The sequence below is a fragment of the Sarcophilus harrisii genome, chromosome 3 (genome assembly GCF_902635505.1).
Source record: "Sarcophilus harrisii chromosome 3, mSarHar1.11, whole genome shotgun sequence".
In the NCBI taxonomy this organism is placed as follows: Eukaryota; Metazoa; Chordata; class Mammalia; order Dasyuromorphia; family Dasyuridae; genus Sarcophilus; species Sarcophilus harrisii.
This window is the reverse complement of record NC_045428.1, coordinates 89,233,675-89,248,799: the sequence shown is the minus strand read 5'-3', so window position 1 is coordinate 89,248,799 and position 15,125 is coordinate 89,233,675. Positions and strand designations below refer to the sequence as shown.

At 36.1% G+C, this 15,125-nt stretch overlaps 1 protein-coding gene across 1 annotated transcript in view; it reads right to left on the bottom strand.

Moving 5' to 3' along the window:
* The window catches only part of OLFM4 (olfactomedin 4), a 36,012-nt gene extending 21,704 nt beyond the window's left edge, over positions 1–14,308 (bottom strand). Inside the window, exons 1-2 of the mRNA XM_012546293.2 lie at positions 14,175–14,308; positions 6,929–7,081 (exon numbers count right to left, since the gene is read on the bottom strand). Of these exons, the coding sequence (XP_012401747.1) occupies positions 6,929–7,081; positions 14,175–14,255 (234 nt within the window). The 5' untranslated portion in view covers positions 14,256–14,308. The remainder of the gene's footprint in view (positions 1–6,928; positions 7,082–14,174) is intronic.
* Positions 14,309–15,125: the final 817 nt, after the last annotated feature.

Genomic DNA, 15,125 nt, shown 5'->3' with positions numbered 1-15,125 from the left:
TCATAGACCACAAACTGGAAAGAACCTAGGCTACAGGCAAATCAGGCAGGGAATAAAAGTAGAAAATGCAGCCTCTAACACTGCTACTATATTTCTCCAGGCTACTGATGCTCACTGTCATCAAATATCTAATCATCAAATTTGACAAACCTAAGCAACAATGGTGACATTTAGGTGGGTACATGGATTTTTTAAAATTGCCTGAAACCTCTTAAGATTCTATCAGAAGCACATACACATGTACAAGATGACTGAGTTTCTGTTTCCATGAAAACCGGGAACAGACTCACATATTGTCAGGAATAGTGAGCCAAAATTTTGCAGAAATGCAAGTTTTGGAAACAAATCTGCTTATTGGCTTTTGGTCTGTTAGCTCTTGGAACTAATGAAATATTTCTCAGCATTCCTTGAACATTTTGGTGATTCAGTGCAGTTATTGTTCTGCAAAAGAAAAAGCTAGCCACCATATCTAGCCCTTGCACAGTTTACAATAAAGTCCAATGTGTCCTCGGCACCATGTTTCCCACAAAAAAGTAAGAGTGTTTTGTCTTTGTCTGCCACAAAATGAAGAGGCTCTATAGTGTCATTTTTTTAAAAATGGATGAAATTCTTAGTGAAAAGAACTTAAAGCAAAAATAGATTTTTGGTCTAGTCCCTGTAGGCAACATTTAATTCAACAATGTTTTGAACAGACTAAAAGGCTTAACACAATGGGAATTCTGAGAGAAGGAGGTGAGATTCCTAGGTTTGAGTAAAATTATTTTACATGTGATCTTCCTCTGTGATTTAAATGAATTACCAGCATAAATTTTCCACATCATGCCACTGATTTGTATGAGAGATTCAGAGGAGGGACACCAAGAGCCAAAGTTATTTGGATGTTATTATTTATCCTTCATTCTCAAAAAGGACTAATGACATCAGGAGGGTGATATTCTGACTTGCAAATAAATTGGATTTAAGTGAGACAGAGCTATGCAAAGTTCTTGGTCTCATTCCTCTAGTCATCAGAGTTCAGGGGCAAGACACAGGTTAAGATGATTGGTGAGAACCATTTGATTAGAGCATTGGTCAACCATCCCAAATCCCAAATCCAAATTGGTCACTAAAAACACCTTTTGTCTGACATCTTACATACTCTTTGCTTACTAAGATCCTGTCATTATGGATTTGTATAATGTTTCTTCACTTGCAAAATGAAGCATTTGAGCTAGATAATCCCTTCAGTATAATGGAAAGAGTATTGATTTTAGATTTCAAGAACCTGAGGTTCAAATAAATTTGGACAAATCTCTTAGTGTCTCCAGATTTCAGTTCCTCTCTAAAATGAGAGGGAGATGGACTTAAGGACTTCTAACTTCCTTTCCAAATCTAAATCTATGGATTCATAGATTTAGACCTAGAAAGGAAGGAATCTTAGAAACCATCCAAACCCTTAAGAAGAAAATTGAGAAAGTCCTGAAGAAATTAAAGTGCTTGCCCTGGATCACACAAATGATGTCTTAAGCAAGATTTGAACATAGGCCTTGATGATATCAAATCCAGGACTCAACCACTGTAATACATTGACTATCTTACAATGCCTTCCAGTTCTGTATCTCTGTGATTCTATTTGGGATTCAGGTCAATAGCATGCCCCTCAGGGCTTCCCTTTATTTATGTTATATCCTTCCTGCTCTGTTAATGGACTCTAAGAATGGAAACTAATTTCTTCCACTCCTTACTAGGACTGTGGCCTTGTTCTATTTCTATAATTAGCATACTGTTGTCTATTAAGCTAAAAAGCTAGTCTTGTTTGTGTTTCTATAGGCTTCTCCAAACCAAGGTCTTTAATAATGCCAATGGATTTTTAAGTGGATTCATTTTTTGTTTTCTTAAACAATAAAACTAATTCGGTCAACCCACTTACAAGATGATTTGGTTGTTAAGAACCATAATAGACACAGATCTATTGTTTTTTAACCTGTCCAGCCCTGTATCACCAATTGCTCTAAATTAATGTCCTATAAGCATCTCAAATTCAACATATCCAAAATGCAACTTTTTCCTCATAAAACCTACTTACAATTTCTCCATATTTCCCTCTTTTCATTGAGCCTGCCATCTTCTAGGAACCAACATTCATAACCTTGGAGTAATTATAAACTTTCCCTTCTCCCATATTCAATCAATCTACTAAACTGTCAAGTCTTAGCAATTCTCCCATGAACATTGCTTTCATCTATCCCCTTTCTCTTTACACACTTTGATACTATGCTAGTTTAGTTACTCATCATCTCTTATGGACTATTGGAATAGCCTCTCTATTGATCTCTCTGTTTTCAGTCTTAGCTCCTTCCAAATCCACAGTAGCCAAAATTATTCTAAAACAGGTTTGATATTTCTCTGCTCAATAAATTTAGTGACTTTTATTGACTTAAAATTCAAATTCCCCAGCTTATTTATAAATATTAACAGTCTAACTCTTTTTTACTTTTCCAGACTAATTTTAAAATGCTTCCCTTCATGCACTTTAGATTCCAGTCAAATTGGACTGCCCCTGTAAAATATAAACTTCTTGAGAGTAGGGCCTGCTATTTATATGATCTTTGTACTTCCAGGGAATGGCAAAGCATCTTGAAACATCACTACTTAGTTAATGTATGGCAAAGCTTCTCCTCAAAAGGAGATGAGGAAAAAGATCCCTTTCCTTTGTTTACAAAGTCAGGGGAAAATGAGCATCAAATATCGTAAGTGATACTAAACTTGGTTGATATATCAGTTAGTTCTTGCCAAACTGCTTTTCTTTTTCTTTGTTTTTTTTTCTTTTTGTTATAAAAGATGGCTTGCTGGTTAGGAGGTAGGATGGGCTGTCCAAAATGGAAGTAATTTAAAAGCAAAAATTCAATAAAAAGAGAAAAATGTGTTTTGAGCTGATCTGATAAAGAAGACCAACATGTTATCTTCTCTTTATAACTAACATTTATATACATTTTAAGGTTTACAAAATATTTTACATATATTAAACAAGTCTTGCAAAATTTATATGTATAAAAACTTCATAACAACTTTGTGAGCTGGATATTATTATAATAATCTTCATATTATAGATGAGTAGTTAAGTGATAGCTGAAGGTCACATAGTTAATGAAGGGAGAAGGGTGACTCAAACTCAAGTCTTCTTAACTCCAAGTCCTTCTTTCTATCCATTACACCAGTGAATAGAGAATCAAACCAAGTCAGAAAGAGAGAAAGAGAGAAAGCGAGAAAGAGAGAAAGAAAGAAACAAAGAAAGAAAGAAAAAGAAAGATCATAAAAGGGATGAGAGAAAGTTTCTGAAAAGATGCTAATATGAGAGTTAAGTCTTAAATAAGAGTAAGGAGATAAAAACGGTCCAAGCTTAATTGTGCATAGAGCCCATCCCACCTCCAGCATGCCATGGGGCAAGGACAACCATTGGCACTGCTCCCAAGGTGATGAAGAAGGGCCAATAATAATGATCCCTCTTCCAAGGTGTGGAAATATACCCGGGCATACCAGTCTATAATATATACTCACCAGTCTCTAGCATAAAGAATAGCTTGAGCACTGGGAAAGCTCACTAGAGAGCTAGTAACTAGGGAATAGAATTAAAAGTTTAACAATTAGTTAAAATATGGAAAATTGTTTATGGAGAAGAGCATGGAATCAAAATCTGGAAAAGTAGGTTAGAGCCAGATCACACAAGATCCTACCTTCTACACTATGGAGTTTGTATTCGGTAGGTTTGATGATATTACTGATAGAATTCATGTCTTCTGAGGCTAAAATAGAATAATTTGTCATTGGCTTCTGATAAAGCAGTCTGGAATAGCAGAAATTGCACTGGGCTAGAAGTTGAGAAAGCTGGATTCCAGTTTCAACTGAGCCAATTAACTGACATGTAACTGAGCAAGTTATTTAACTTCTGAAAACTGTTTACAGATCTGTAAAATGGGTATTATGATACCTGCCTTGCCTTATTTCATAAAACTGGTAAGGATCAAATAACATAGAAGATATGAATTAGCTTTGAAACATAAAATGTAGTCAAGTCTGCTAGATGGCACAGTGGATAGAGTTAGGAATACCTGAGTTCAAATCCAGTCTTAGAGATTTAGTAGCTGTGTGATCCTAAGCAAGTCACTTAACCTCTGCTTACCTTAATGCACTGGAGAAGAAAATGACAAACCATTCCATAATCCCTGCCAAGAAAACCTCATGGACAGTATGGTCCATAGTGTCAAAAAAATCATACACAACTGAATACCAACAACAATCTCCCAGAGTTATTGTGATTATCCAGTGAGATAGTATTTATAATGTAGCAGGTATAGTAGGTGCTTAATAAATATTTGTTTCTTTCCTTCTAGTGCCCAATTGCAAGTTATCTACAGAAGTATGGTTCCATCAGGACCCATTCAAGAATTTTTCTCCCAATTCATAACTGTTGTTCAGACCTGAGAGTTTTCCCACCTACTTTACTTTCCTTCCTTGCCAATTATTAACAAGGCAGCTGCTGTCTGCCCCGACTTACAGACTGGGAATTAAATGTCCCATATTCATGGATCTGCCAAGTTACACATTCCCCCTTAAGCAGCATGCAGATTTCAAACTGTCCTTCACATTCCTGCCAGCAAGTGAAGACATGTAAATCATTAGCTTCCCTTATTTCAAAGCAAATGATTTTAACTGAAAAGATCTCTACCTAGGATTCTCCTCCACTTGTTTTTATGCATAACTTCTTATCTACTCTTGATTATGCTAGAATAGGGTTATGAATATTAATGGCTAGAATTTATAATTTAGTGCTGTGCCTTTCCTGCTGATTAATTCAAGGACATTTTATTTCTTAAGAAGCTTGGCTCCTGGAGCAGTCAAACACATTTCTTGGACACCTCATTTAAACTTGGAATATTTATCTACCAATTCAAGTTGAAAGCAGGGTCTCATCCTCACAATAATTTTATTTTAAAGGATAACTATGTTTGAAATTGAGGCAGTTGAGCTTAAAATTGCCAGGAAAACTTATTTTGAATCTTGCAGTAAAACCACAAGATGGTAATAAATTAATAGTTGAATAAAATGGTAATTCAAAATGTAAGCATCTTATTGCTGAGTCTTCATTGATGATGTATATGGAAGTCTTTTCTAATTGGCTTTTAAACTTGGCCAAGATAGTGGGAGATGCCAAAATTGGCACTCTCTGTCACTTTACATCAGTTGACTTCAAATTATTTTTGCCTTATTTCCTTTTGGATTTTTTCCTTCTATCCCTCCTACGCTCAGATGCTCAAGAAGAGTATGCCATCCCTAAAGCACAGCATAAAACAGTCAATGATGCTAAGAAGGTTCTATTGGTCAATGGGGCAAAGCTGTGGTTCAAACTCCCAGGGCAGTCTTCTCTTAGTTCCTCCAAAAGAGCTTAGCTTATCTCATCTAATGCACCAGGGCCTCTACCAAGGCAATTTATAACTAGAAACCAATACCTAGAGAAAAAAGAAAGTGTAAGAAAGGTAGTGAGAAGAAAAAAAAAAGAATAGAAACTGCATGGAATGGAAGAAAGCAAAGATAGAAAAAGGAAGACTAAGTCTGGAGTAAAAGGAAAGAAACAAAAATGGAAGAGAATAAGAAAGGGACATGAAGAAAAAGTAAAGAAGAAAAAGAGAGAGGAAATTAAGGAGGGAGGAAAAGAATAAAAAGGCTAGGGAAAAGATAAAAAGAAGAATGGATGAAGAAAACATAAGAAAAGAGAGTATAAAAAGAAAGAGGGTCAAAAAAGGAAAAGGGAATGAAAGAAAAGGAGAGATAAATAAAATCAAGATAGTAAGGAAAATACAAAAATAATAACAAAGGATGGAGAAGGAGAAAAAATCCTGGGGAAAGAAGCATAATGCCTCTTGAAGCAAGGGATTGCACAAAGTGAACATTTATACATGACACAGCAAGTTTGTATTTTCTTTATAAACCTACTATCCATTGAAGTCATCCTCCAGTGCTTCATCATAGCATAGAGGTGACCCTGTATTCTTGAAGGCTTCCAATAAAGAATAAGCTCTGCCAAATCCTACCAAACAGGAAAAAGAAATCTTCTAACACAGTAATGGCTATCTATATTCTGAGGCCTTGAATCCCTGAATCCATTGTCAGATGAAAAAAAATGATTGGAGATAGTCTAGCCTCTTTAGAGAAGAAAAGATTTGGGAAGTGGGATTAAGGGAAATATGATACCTGTCCTTAAGTATTTAAAGAACTGTCATTTAGAGGAGGAATTAGACTAGTTCTGTTTACCCACAGAGGACAGAGCCAGAAGTGGGTAGACACTGAAAAAAAAATGTCATTTAAGGTCAGGAAAAAACTTCTTGAAAATTTGAGTTACCCAAAAGTGAAATGGGACACCTCCAAAAGTGATGGGTGAGAACCCATCTTCCTTGAAGATCTTTAAAAAGAGGCTAGATGTCCACTTCTCAATTACATTGTAGTGAGGCTTCCTTTCATGTATAGATAGGAGTAGATGGCCACTGAAGTCCTTCCCAGCTTCCCAATTGCTTGATTCTAATCACATTGGACCACTAGTGGATCAAGAAATTTTCAACCACAAAAACTACTTAATAAGACAGAGAGGAACTTTCAGTTCACATTAATTCAATCAATAATCACAATGAAATTATAAATCCTTCAATTACAAATAAAACTTACTGTTCTGCATTTTTTGTTCTATAAAAACAAAACTAAGAACCCAGGAGACACTTTGCACACCCACTATTCACCGACGCTGCCATATACACAAAATATGGCCCCACATTCTCACTCTGATATAAAAAGAAAATGTTTACTTACAAAATATGTGAAACATTGCCAAGTCTGAGTTCACTCATTTTAGCATAAAGGATGGATAATATCTTAGGAGGTAGGAAAGGGGGATGCTTACTTTAGTCAATTCTTTCTCAAATTTCTCTGTGAGAGCGTGAGCTGTGATTTCCAAATTTTCCACCTTCTGAACAGGAAAAGATGTGTCTGGCAATTCTATCGAACATGTGCAGATTCCATGGTCATCCAGAGAGCCATTGAAATTGGAGAACAGCTGGAAAAACAAATTTCATATATACAGTTCAGAAAAGCTGTCACTGTCAAACTGAATGACAGATCCTCATTTATGAATAGAGTACTCAGAGAGAGGCAGACAAGTGAAGTTAAATACATAAATGAATAGGATTAGAAAAGAATGTAATAACTACTTCATTTTCACAGGTGAGAGCCATGTATCGACATAAGCTACAAGTGAAATTTAGGGGCTAGAGAATTTTTTAAGGAAAAATCAATAGACTCAACTAAAAGAATGGTATTTTATTTGTATAAAGAGGGGAATTTGTAGTCAGAGAACCTGAGAGCCCTGGAGTCAGAGTTCTTGGGGGGTCTTGAAATTGATACCTGTCTCTATTACTGAACTCCAGTGTGCCTTCAGAAAAGTCATATCATCCCTCAGGGCTTGGGTTACCTCACTTATAAAATGATGGACATTATTTAAATCTCTTACAATTTCAAATCTCACAGACCTTATGAACTCTGGAGAATACTGGAGAAAATCCTTCTCTTCCACCCCAGAAAAAAAAAACAGGACACTTCCTCCTCCTCCAGTAATCACAACTGTCCCAAATCGGTTAGCTAAGTCACCATCATTGTACAAAGGAAAGAACAGTACATTTGGGTTTGATTCCTAACTTTATTTCCCACTTTTTTAATGGAGCAAGTCATTTAACATCTTTGAGACTCCATGTGTTCATTTGTAAAATGGGAAGATTGGCCTAAATAATCTTAAGTTTAAACTCTATGATCCTATGAACAAATCCTGCTATAAGTTTCACTAATCAAATGAAAAGGGCCCTCTCTTTTTCTCTTAGTAAAATTGTTCCTCAACAATTCATTGCTACCTCAACAAGAAGGAAACAACTCCTATTTAGACCCACTCCCATCAGCTACAAGTTCCCTGAAACTCCCATACTTCTATTACAATTGTTTCTCAAAAAGAAAATGAATACATACAAGATAAGCTATATGGCTACCTCTTGGTGGTCTGATTCCCAATTCCCAGGAACAGTGAAGTACAGATGTCTTTGATAAGCCAGGCAAGTAAGCTGTTATATAAGAGGTTGCTCTTCCAAGGTCAATTAAAACTCTTCAGTGTTTGAAAAGAAGAAATATTTTCCTAACTTGATAGTTAGGAACTGAATATATTTTGCATAGGTCTGAAAATCAGGAGTTGTAGATTCTAAGATCAATTCTTGGATCCCAATTTCCTCATCTGCCAAATAAGAAGCTCACACTAAGTGATTATTAATGTTCCTGTTGGTCCTGACATTCTGGAAACAAAATCCTAGTGGTTCTATTTTCTTGTGTCCTTTGGAAATATGGGTATTTCATCTCCTTGTTCAGATTTCATCAATTCTACCCCTACTTCCTGACCTTCACACCTTGCAATGAAAGACAGAGGGGGAGAACATGGAGTAGGTTTTCATCTCTTCCACACCTGGAAAAATGTTCAGTTAACACACACACCCTCCAAAAAAAGATGGAGGAAAATTGATTCAGTCATTTGTCTGTAAGAAATGGTAGAGTATTTTAGTTTGAGGGAAACCTCTTTGCTGAAAACTAATTTTTAAATAATACAGTTTCCTTAAAACATCAGGGTCATGATTAATTGCCACTGCATATTTTTCAAAAACATTTCTTTCTTTTGCCCTCTTTCTGCCCTCTTTTGTGCCCCAATTAACATTTTGATTACTATCATCAACATGATTCCCAAACACCCAAAGTCAATATTAGAAACCCTGTTTCTGACCTGAGCACTCCTTGGACTTTTTCAATGATTTTATCCGCCTGAGTCAACAGGCGCTTCTGCTTAGAGCCTAGAGCTCAGGCCACGGGATGTCAGCCTGAATGGCCTCTCTGTGAGTCTGAACAGCAGTGAACTGCAAAGTTTGAAGGGACTTGGTCCCCGTAGTTCAAGTCTCAGGAAACTGTAATTACATACTCTGTGTGTTCTATTTTCACCAACCACTGTGTTTTCAAGACAAGACCAAACTAGATGACCCTATAAACTAGACTTAATCCATCAGGGACCTGTGGACCAATTCAGCTTCCCAGAAATTGAAAAAAAAAAGCTTTCAAAAAATTTTATCTCTCCAGGTTTCTGAGGCAAGCACAACAGAAAATTGTATTTGTATCTAGTGTATCTTACTTTAGCTAAAAGTGTAACACTGAAGTCTCATTCTATGACCACAGAGTTGAGGGCATTGAAAAAAAAAGGCTTTTGCTAAGGGAAGGGCCAGGCAAAATGGGCCACTGGTGAGAATCATCTCCCCCATCTGATCCATGGGAATAGTGGGTATGCTCCATGTGATTCAACTTATACAGAAGTTCCTCATACAAGAAGGATCCTATGATCCTGAAAGAGTAGAACTTAGCTGACAAGCCATACCTCCTTAGAGTCAGAATTGTGTTATCTGTCTAAACTTGAAAGAAAGATTCCAGTTCAAAGACACTAATACTTTAGCTGTGGGGAGTAACATGGCAAGGGATTTTGAAGAAATTACATCATTATAATAATTCCAAAAAGAAGAAAAGAAGGGAGGAAGAGAAAACTTCAGAAGTATTTTGATCAGGGGAGGTTAATTAACTGAGCAATGAGGTGTTAGACTGTACTTCCCCTTCTCTGGGAAGTCCTTTCAACTCAAAAAACTGTGGACATTAAGAAGACTGGGGACAAACATCTAGGAACCCCTGGCTAATGACTACACTCTTGAAGCAAACCTGAAAGGCATGCAAATGGGACATTTACCTAGTACCTCCTGCCTAGTAGAGCCAGCTTGCCAACTCTGTCTTTGGACTTGTCATCAGTCCATCATGCTGTGCTGACTACAAAGTGGCCCATAAATTTGATCAGTGTCTCACAGGAGATATATCACTGCTCTTCAAGTTCACAGCTGATGATACTAATGGTAATCGCTTTTTTGTGGCTAGTGCATAAAACTTACTTGAATGGAAAGGCTGAGCTAGAAACTGAAGGAATGTTCTCCTTTCCCTCTAAACTTGGAAAGGAAGTTGGTTTGCTCCTTTCAAGGGCAAAAAGGAAAATTAGAGTCACTGTGTTACAAATATCCCAAAATTCTTGAAGAAAGATAGCATAATCTGCTGCCCAATAACACAAGATAGAGCAGCCAGCATGGTACAGGGGAAAGAGCCCAACTTCTGCAAAGGATATGAGTTAAAATCCGGCTTCTGATGTTTACTACTCAACCTGCATGACCTTGTGTACAAATCCCTTTATATCCCTTGCTCTCATTTTCCTCATCTCTAAAAATCAGTGGGTTGGACTAGGGGGTCTCTGGGGTCCCTTCCAATTGTAGATCTATGATTGTGTATTGAATATCTGTTGTCTAGTTCCACCTACATCAGTGGTTGTGTTAAATAAAGCATTTAGCCTCTTTATATCTGTTTCCCCATGAACAAAATGAAGACAATAATAGCTGCCCTAATTCTGTAGAATGAAATCCAGGGAATGTAAATTACCTTGAGCTCCCTAGGAGATGGTTGTGAGCACATATTTTTCTTATTCCAGATTTCAAACTACTCTGATTAAAAACAGGGCCTAGACAGCTGCAAAGATCAAGGTGTTGGATAACTGAAAGAATGAATAAATAAATAGATGGATAAACGTTTGGAAGGAGACACTGAACATCTTAAAAGTTTAGAGAGTACTATGTTTGACACCAACCTAGTGACAGTTTAAAGGCAAAAGGTTTACCACCATTTTCAAAGGGTTCATCAGGCTTGAAAGTCCACAGCAAATTACAAGAACCCAGTCTGGTGGCTTAGGAAAACCAGATTTACAAAAGAAGTGACATCTAGTCTTTAACAAAGAATAGTTGGGGGATGCCCAAAGATAATGTAGATTCAAAAGCTATTTTATCTAACAGGAATAGTTTGCAGCTAGATGACAGAATCATGTATTAGGAGTTTCTGATACTGATTTATCAGCTAAAGATAAGTAAAATAGAAAGAAAATTAAAAACTCTAAGCATGATAGAACTGCAATTTCTTATCTACATTCAAATCATTATCTCCTTGACATCTCCTCGCAACCAATCAGCATTTTGGATTTCTCTGCATCCTGACCCACTTCTATCTAGCTAAGGGAGCTGACTCGTGTCTGACCCAAATGCTAATGTCTGATTGGTTGCTGAATAGGGCTGATGAATGATTCATATTCACTTTCCCCTAAAGGAGAAAAAACAGCAATGAATGCTAATCATATCCAAAAATATTTTAAGGACATGTATTAAAGAAGAGCTTGGATCTGAGTTTGGGCTACTAGGAGTTATTGCCTTGTTTATTATGCTTGCATTTTTAATCTGTATGCTCACTAAATAAAATGGTCCTTTAAAAAATCATTACCACCATTCCTATATATACTCCCTAGAAAAATACAGAGATACATTAAGAGATCTTGAGTCCTTTCAAAGTATGGTTTATTAACATCAATGTTTTAGTTAATATTTATTATACAAAGAATTCTATTTATGTCTTCATTTCTACAAGGATATAATCAAACCTAGATTCTTAATCTTTTATATATCTTGGACTCACTTGGCGAAGCTTTTGAACTTCTTAGAATAATATTTTTATATTCATAAAATAAAACCAACTATATTGAAATATAGTCAGATTTTTTTTTAAATAAGCTCAGGGATCTCAACTTAAGAACCACTTATCTACTCAGGAAACAGCATGTATTGTTTTAACATCATTGAATTTAGCTGTCAGAAGAATTGAGTTCTAAATCCAGCTCTGTTATTTACTACCTGTCTGATTTTAAATAAGTCATTCCATTCCTCTAAATTTCAATTATCATGTCTATATGAAGGCTAGGCTAGAAGATTTCTAAGGTCCTTTCCAATTCTAAGTTCCAAGATTTGGGAAGTGGAAAGCCTGCTATTTCACCACTGACTATTCTCTATTTCCCCCTCCAGTGAGCCCCATACTAAGTACACATATTCTTAAACTATGAAAAGTACTTGAAGAAAAAAAATTACTACTGTTATAGTCATAATTTTTTCTATGTTTCATCAAAAAACATATATAAGGACCATAAGATCATCCATTATATTCAAACATTGAACCCTGTTAAGAAGAAAAATCTCAGGGACAGGACATGGAATATATGGAAAAGATATTACAGTTGCTCTGTTTGGCCCCAAAAAGCAGCACCAGGAGCTGGAAGTTGCAAAGAGGAAAAGTTAGACTGGATCTCAGGAAAAAATTCCTTACAATTGGAGCTGTCCAAGGGTAATAGGCTGCCTGAGTGGGTGGGTATAATCTCTGTGAATGTCTTTAAAGAGACATTAGATGAACACCTATTAGCTTAGTGTGTGAATTGGACTATATAATAAGCTCTGAATTCTGTGATTGGAGAGGATTAATTACTCTCCAAATTCAATGGATTTTTAACCAATGAACAACTCAGAAGATTTACTGGCACAGAGTTCCTACAGAAGGAGAGTTCAAGTTGATAAGCAAGTTCTTGTTCTTGTCCTTCACCCTTTCTCCTCCTCCATTTTACTATCTCCCTAAAAGGAAAACTAGGATTCCCTTGTGTCATATTGCACTACTACCCCAGCCCTCTAGGAAAGTGAGTTTACAAAGTTTGAAACTAACCCTATGTAAACTGATAAAATATTGAATTTCAATCAAAATATGCTTTCAAAAATATATCATTTAGTTCACTACATGACTCCAGAGTTAGAAGATCAGATGCCTCAGTTTCCTTCTTTGTACAAATGGAAATAGTGATATCTATAGTGCTTACTTCACAAGGTTATTTTGAGGTTCAAAAGAGATAATGATCATAAAGCAACCTGAAAATTTTTAAAGTCTGCAAAATTTTAAAGTGTTATATAAATATTGCTTGTTACTATTGTTATCAAGTAATGATTGTCTCATCAATAGGAAAACAACTGATTGAATAGACAGGATGTTGTCATTAATAGCATTCTACTTAAATCTACTCTGGGGGACTTTAAAGGGGTCTCTGCATCTATTTTCTTTTTTTAAATTTTTTAACATTTTTATTTAAAATTTTGATTTCAAAATTCTATCCCTCTTTTCCTCCTTTCCCCTTCTCCCATGGTAGGCAATCAGATATAGGTTATAAGTGTGCGATGATGTAAAACATTTCAACATTAGATATTTTGTACAAAAAGACTCAAATAAAAAAATGAAAGATTAGTCCTTCAGAATCATGTTGGATCATTTTATTGCTAAGAATGGCTAAGTCACTTACAGTTTTTCACTGAATCTTGCTGTTACTGGGACAATGTTCTCCTGATTCTAATCACTTCACTATGCCTCAATTCATGTAAGTTTTTCCAGATTTTTCTGAAATTATCCTGCTTTTCATTTCTTATGAACTGAATTCTTGTATTCCATTACAATCATATATCACAACTTGTTTAGCCATGCCCCAATTGATGGGCATCCCTTTAATTTCCAATTCTTAGTCACCACAAAAGAAGTTACTATAATATTTTCCAATGATGACTCTCTCCCTTTCTTGGATGTCTTTGAGATATAGACCTAGTAGAGGTATTGCTAGATCAAAGAGATACAGTTTTATAACCCATGGGTATAGTTCCAAATTGTTCTCCAGAATGGTTGGATTAGTTCACAACTTCATGAACACTATATTGGTTGTCCTAGTTTTCCCACATCTCCTCCAACATTAATATTTTACTTTTCAGTCATATTAGCCATTCTGATGGATGTTAGGTAGTACTTCCAAATTGTTTTCATTTGCATTTGTAATAGTGATTTAGTGCATTTTTTCTACTTGCATCTATTTTCTTTTGGAGTAACTTTTAAGCAACACCTAAAATATGGAATAAAGTCTGGCTCCAAATTGCTCATGCTCCAGCTAAGGAGCTGAGATGTGACACCTTTTTAGTGAGTAGAAATTATGTTTCTTTTATGATGGCTATATCATAAAGAAAAAGAGTCAAATTATTTAGCAAGTCCTTAAAGTAAGGCAATTGTGAAATGCTATTGAGAAGCTCAAAGAGCAGAAGGAAAGGCATTAGAATGATTGAAAAGACTGAAAGTTAGGATTCAAGGTTTCTTCTTACCTCAGAACGCAGCTGCCCAGTGATGGGGGTGGTCTGAAGGTGCAGAAAGGCTAGCAAGATAGCTAAGCCTTTGGTCTTCATCTTGCTGTCTTTGGGGGAGTAGACAATATTTAAGAGGAGGTCTGTGGAGGCTTTTTATACTATTCAATGGGAATTTCCCTAAGAAAGAAATTTCTCCGAGTATGTGATTTATGATTAGTTCACACACACACACACACACACACACACACACACACACGGAGATGTATGACTCATAATCCTACTTCATAAATTAACAGCATTGTATACCCTACATCAGAGCCAATTATCTTCTGCCAATATTAACTTTTGCAGTCCTTTGTGAAATGCAATATCTTGTTTCCAGACCTGTACTTTATTTAAAGAAAAGGAGGAGGAGGAGAACAAGGAGGGAGAAGAGGAGGAGGTGGAGGAAGAAGAGAAAAAGAAGGAAGAGAAAGAGAAGGAGGAGGAGGAAGAAGAAGAATAGGAGAAACAGAAGGAGGAGGAGGAAGAGGAGAATTAGAAAAAAGAAGAGAAGGAAGAGAAGATTGGATCAAACAGTTCCTATGGGTAAGACCCACTTGGAGCCATATGAAGGAAAGACAATTATCCATCTTTTCTATTCTAATAATTTCTTCTCCTTGATGGGCATTTGTTACAAAATGGGGTATAAACAATGGGCTTCATCAGTCAGTACCCAGAGGTTCCTTGGATGCTCTATAATTATGATTTCCAAATGACCCATATAATTCTTTCTCTGTTGGCAGAAGTGAGAAGAAAGAGAATTTCAAGCATGGGAAACAGACAGTGCAAAAGCCCAGATGAGAGATGGCCAAAGCACTTTACACACATTATCCCATTTGACCTTTACAATCCTCATATTATAGATGAGAAATCTAAAGCTAAGTGACCAGGGTATGTGCTTTCAGTTGTCCAAGCAATACTAAGCAT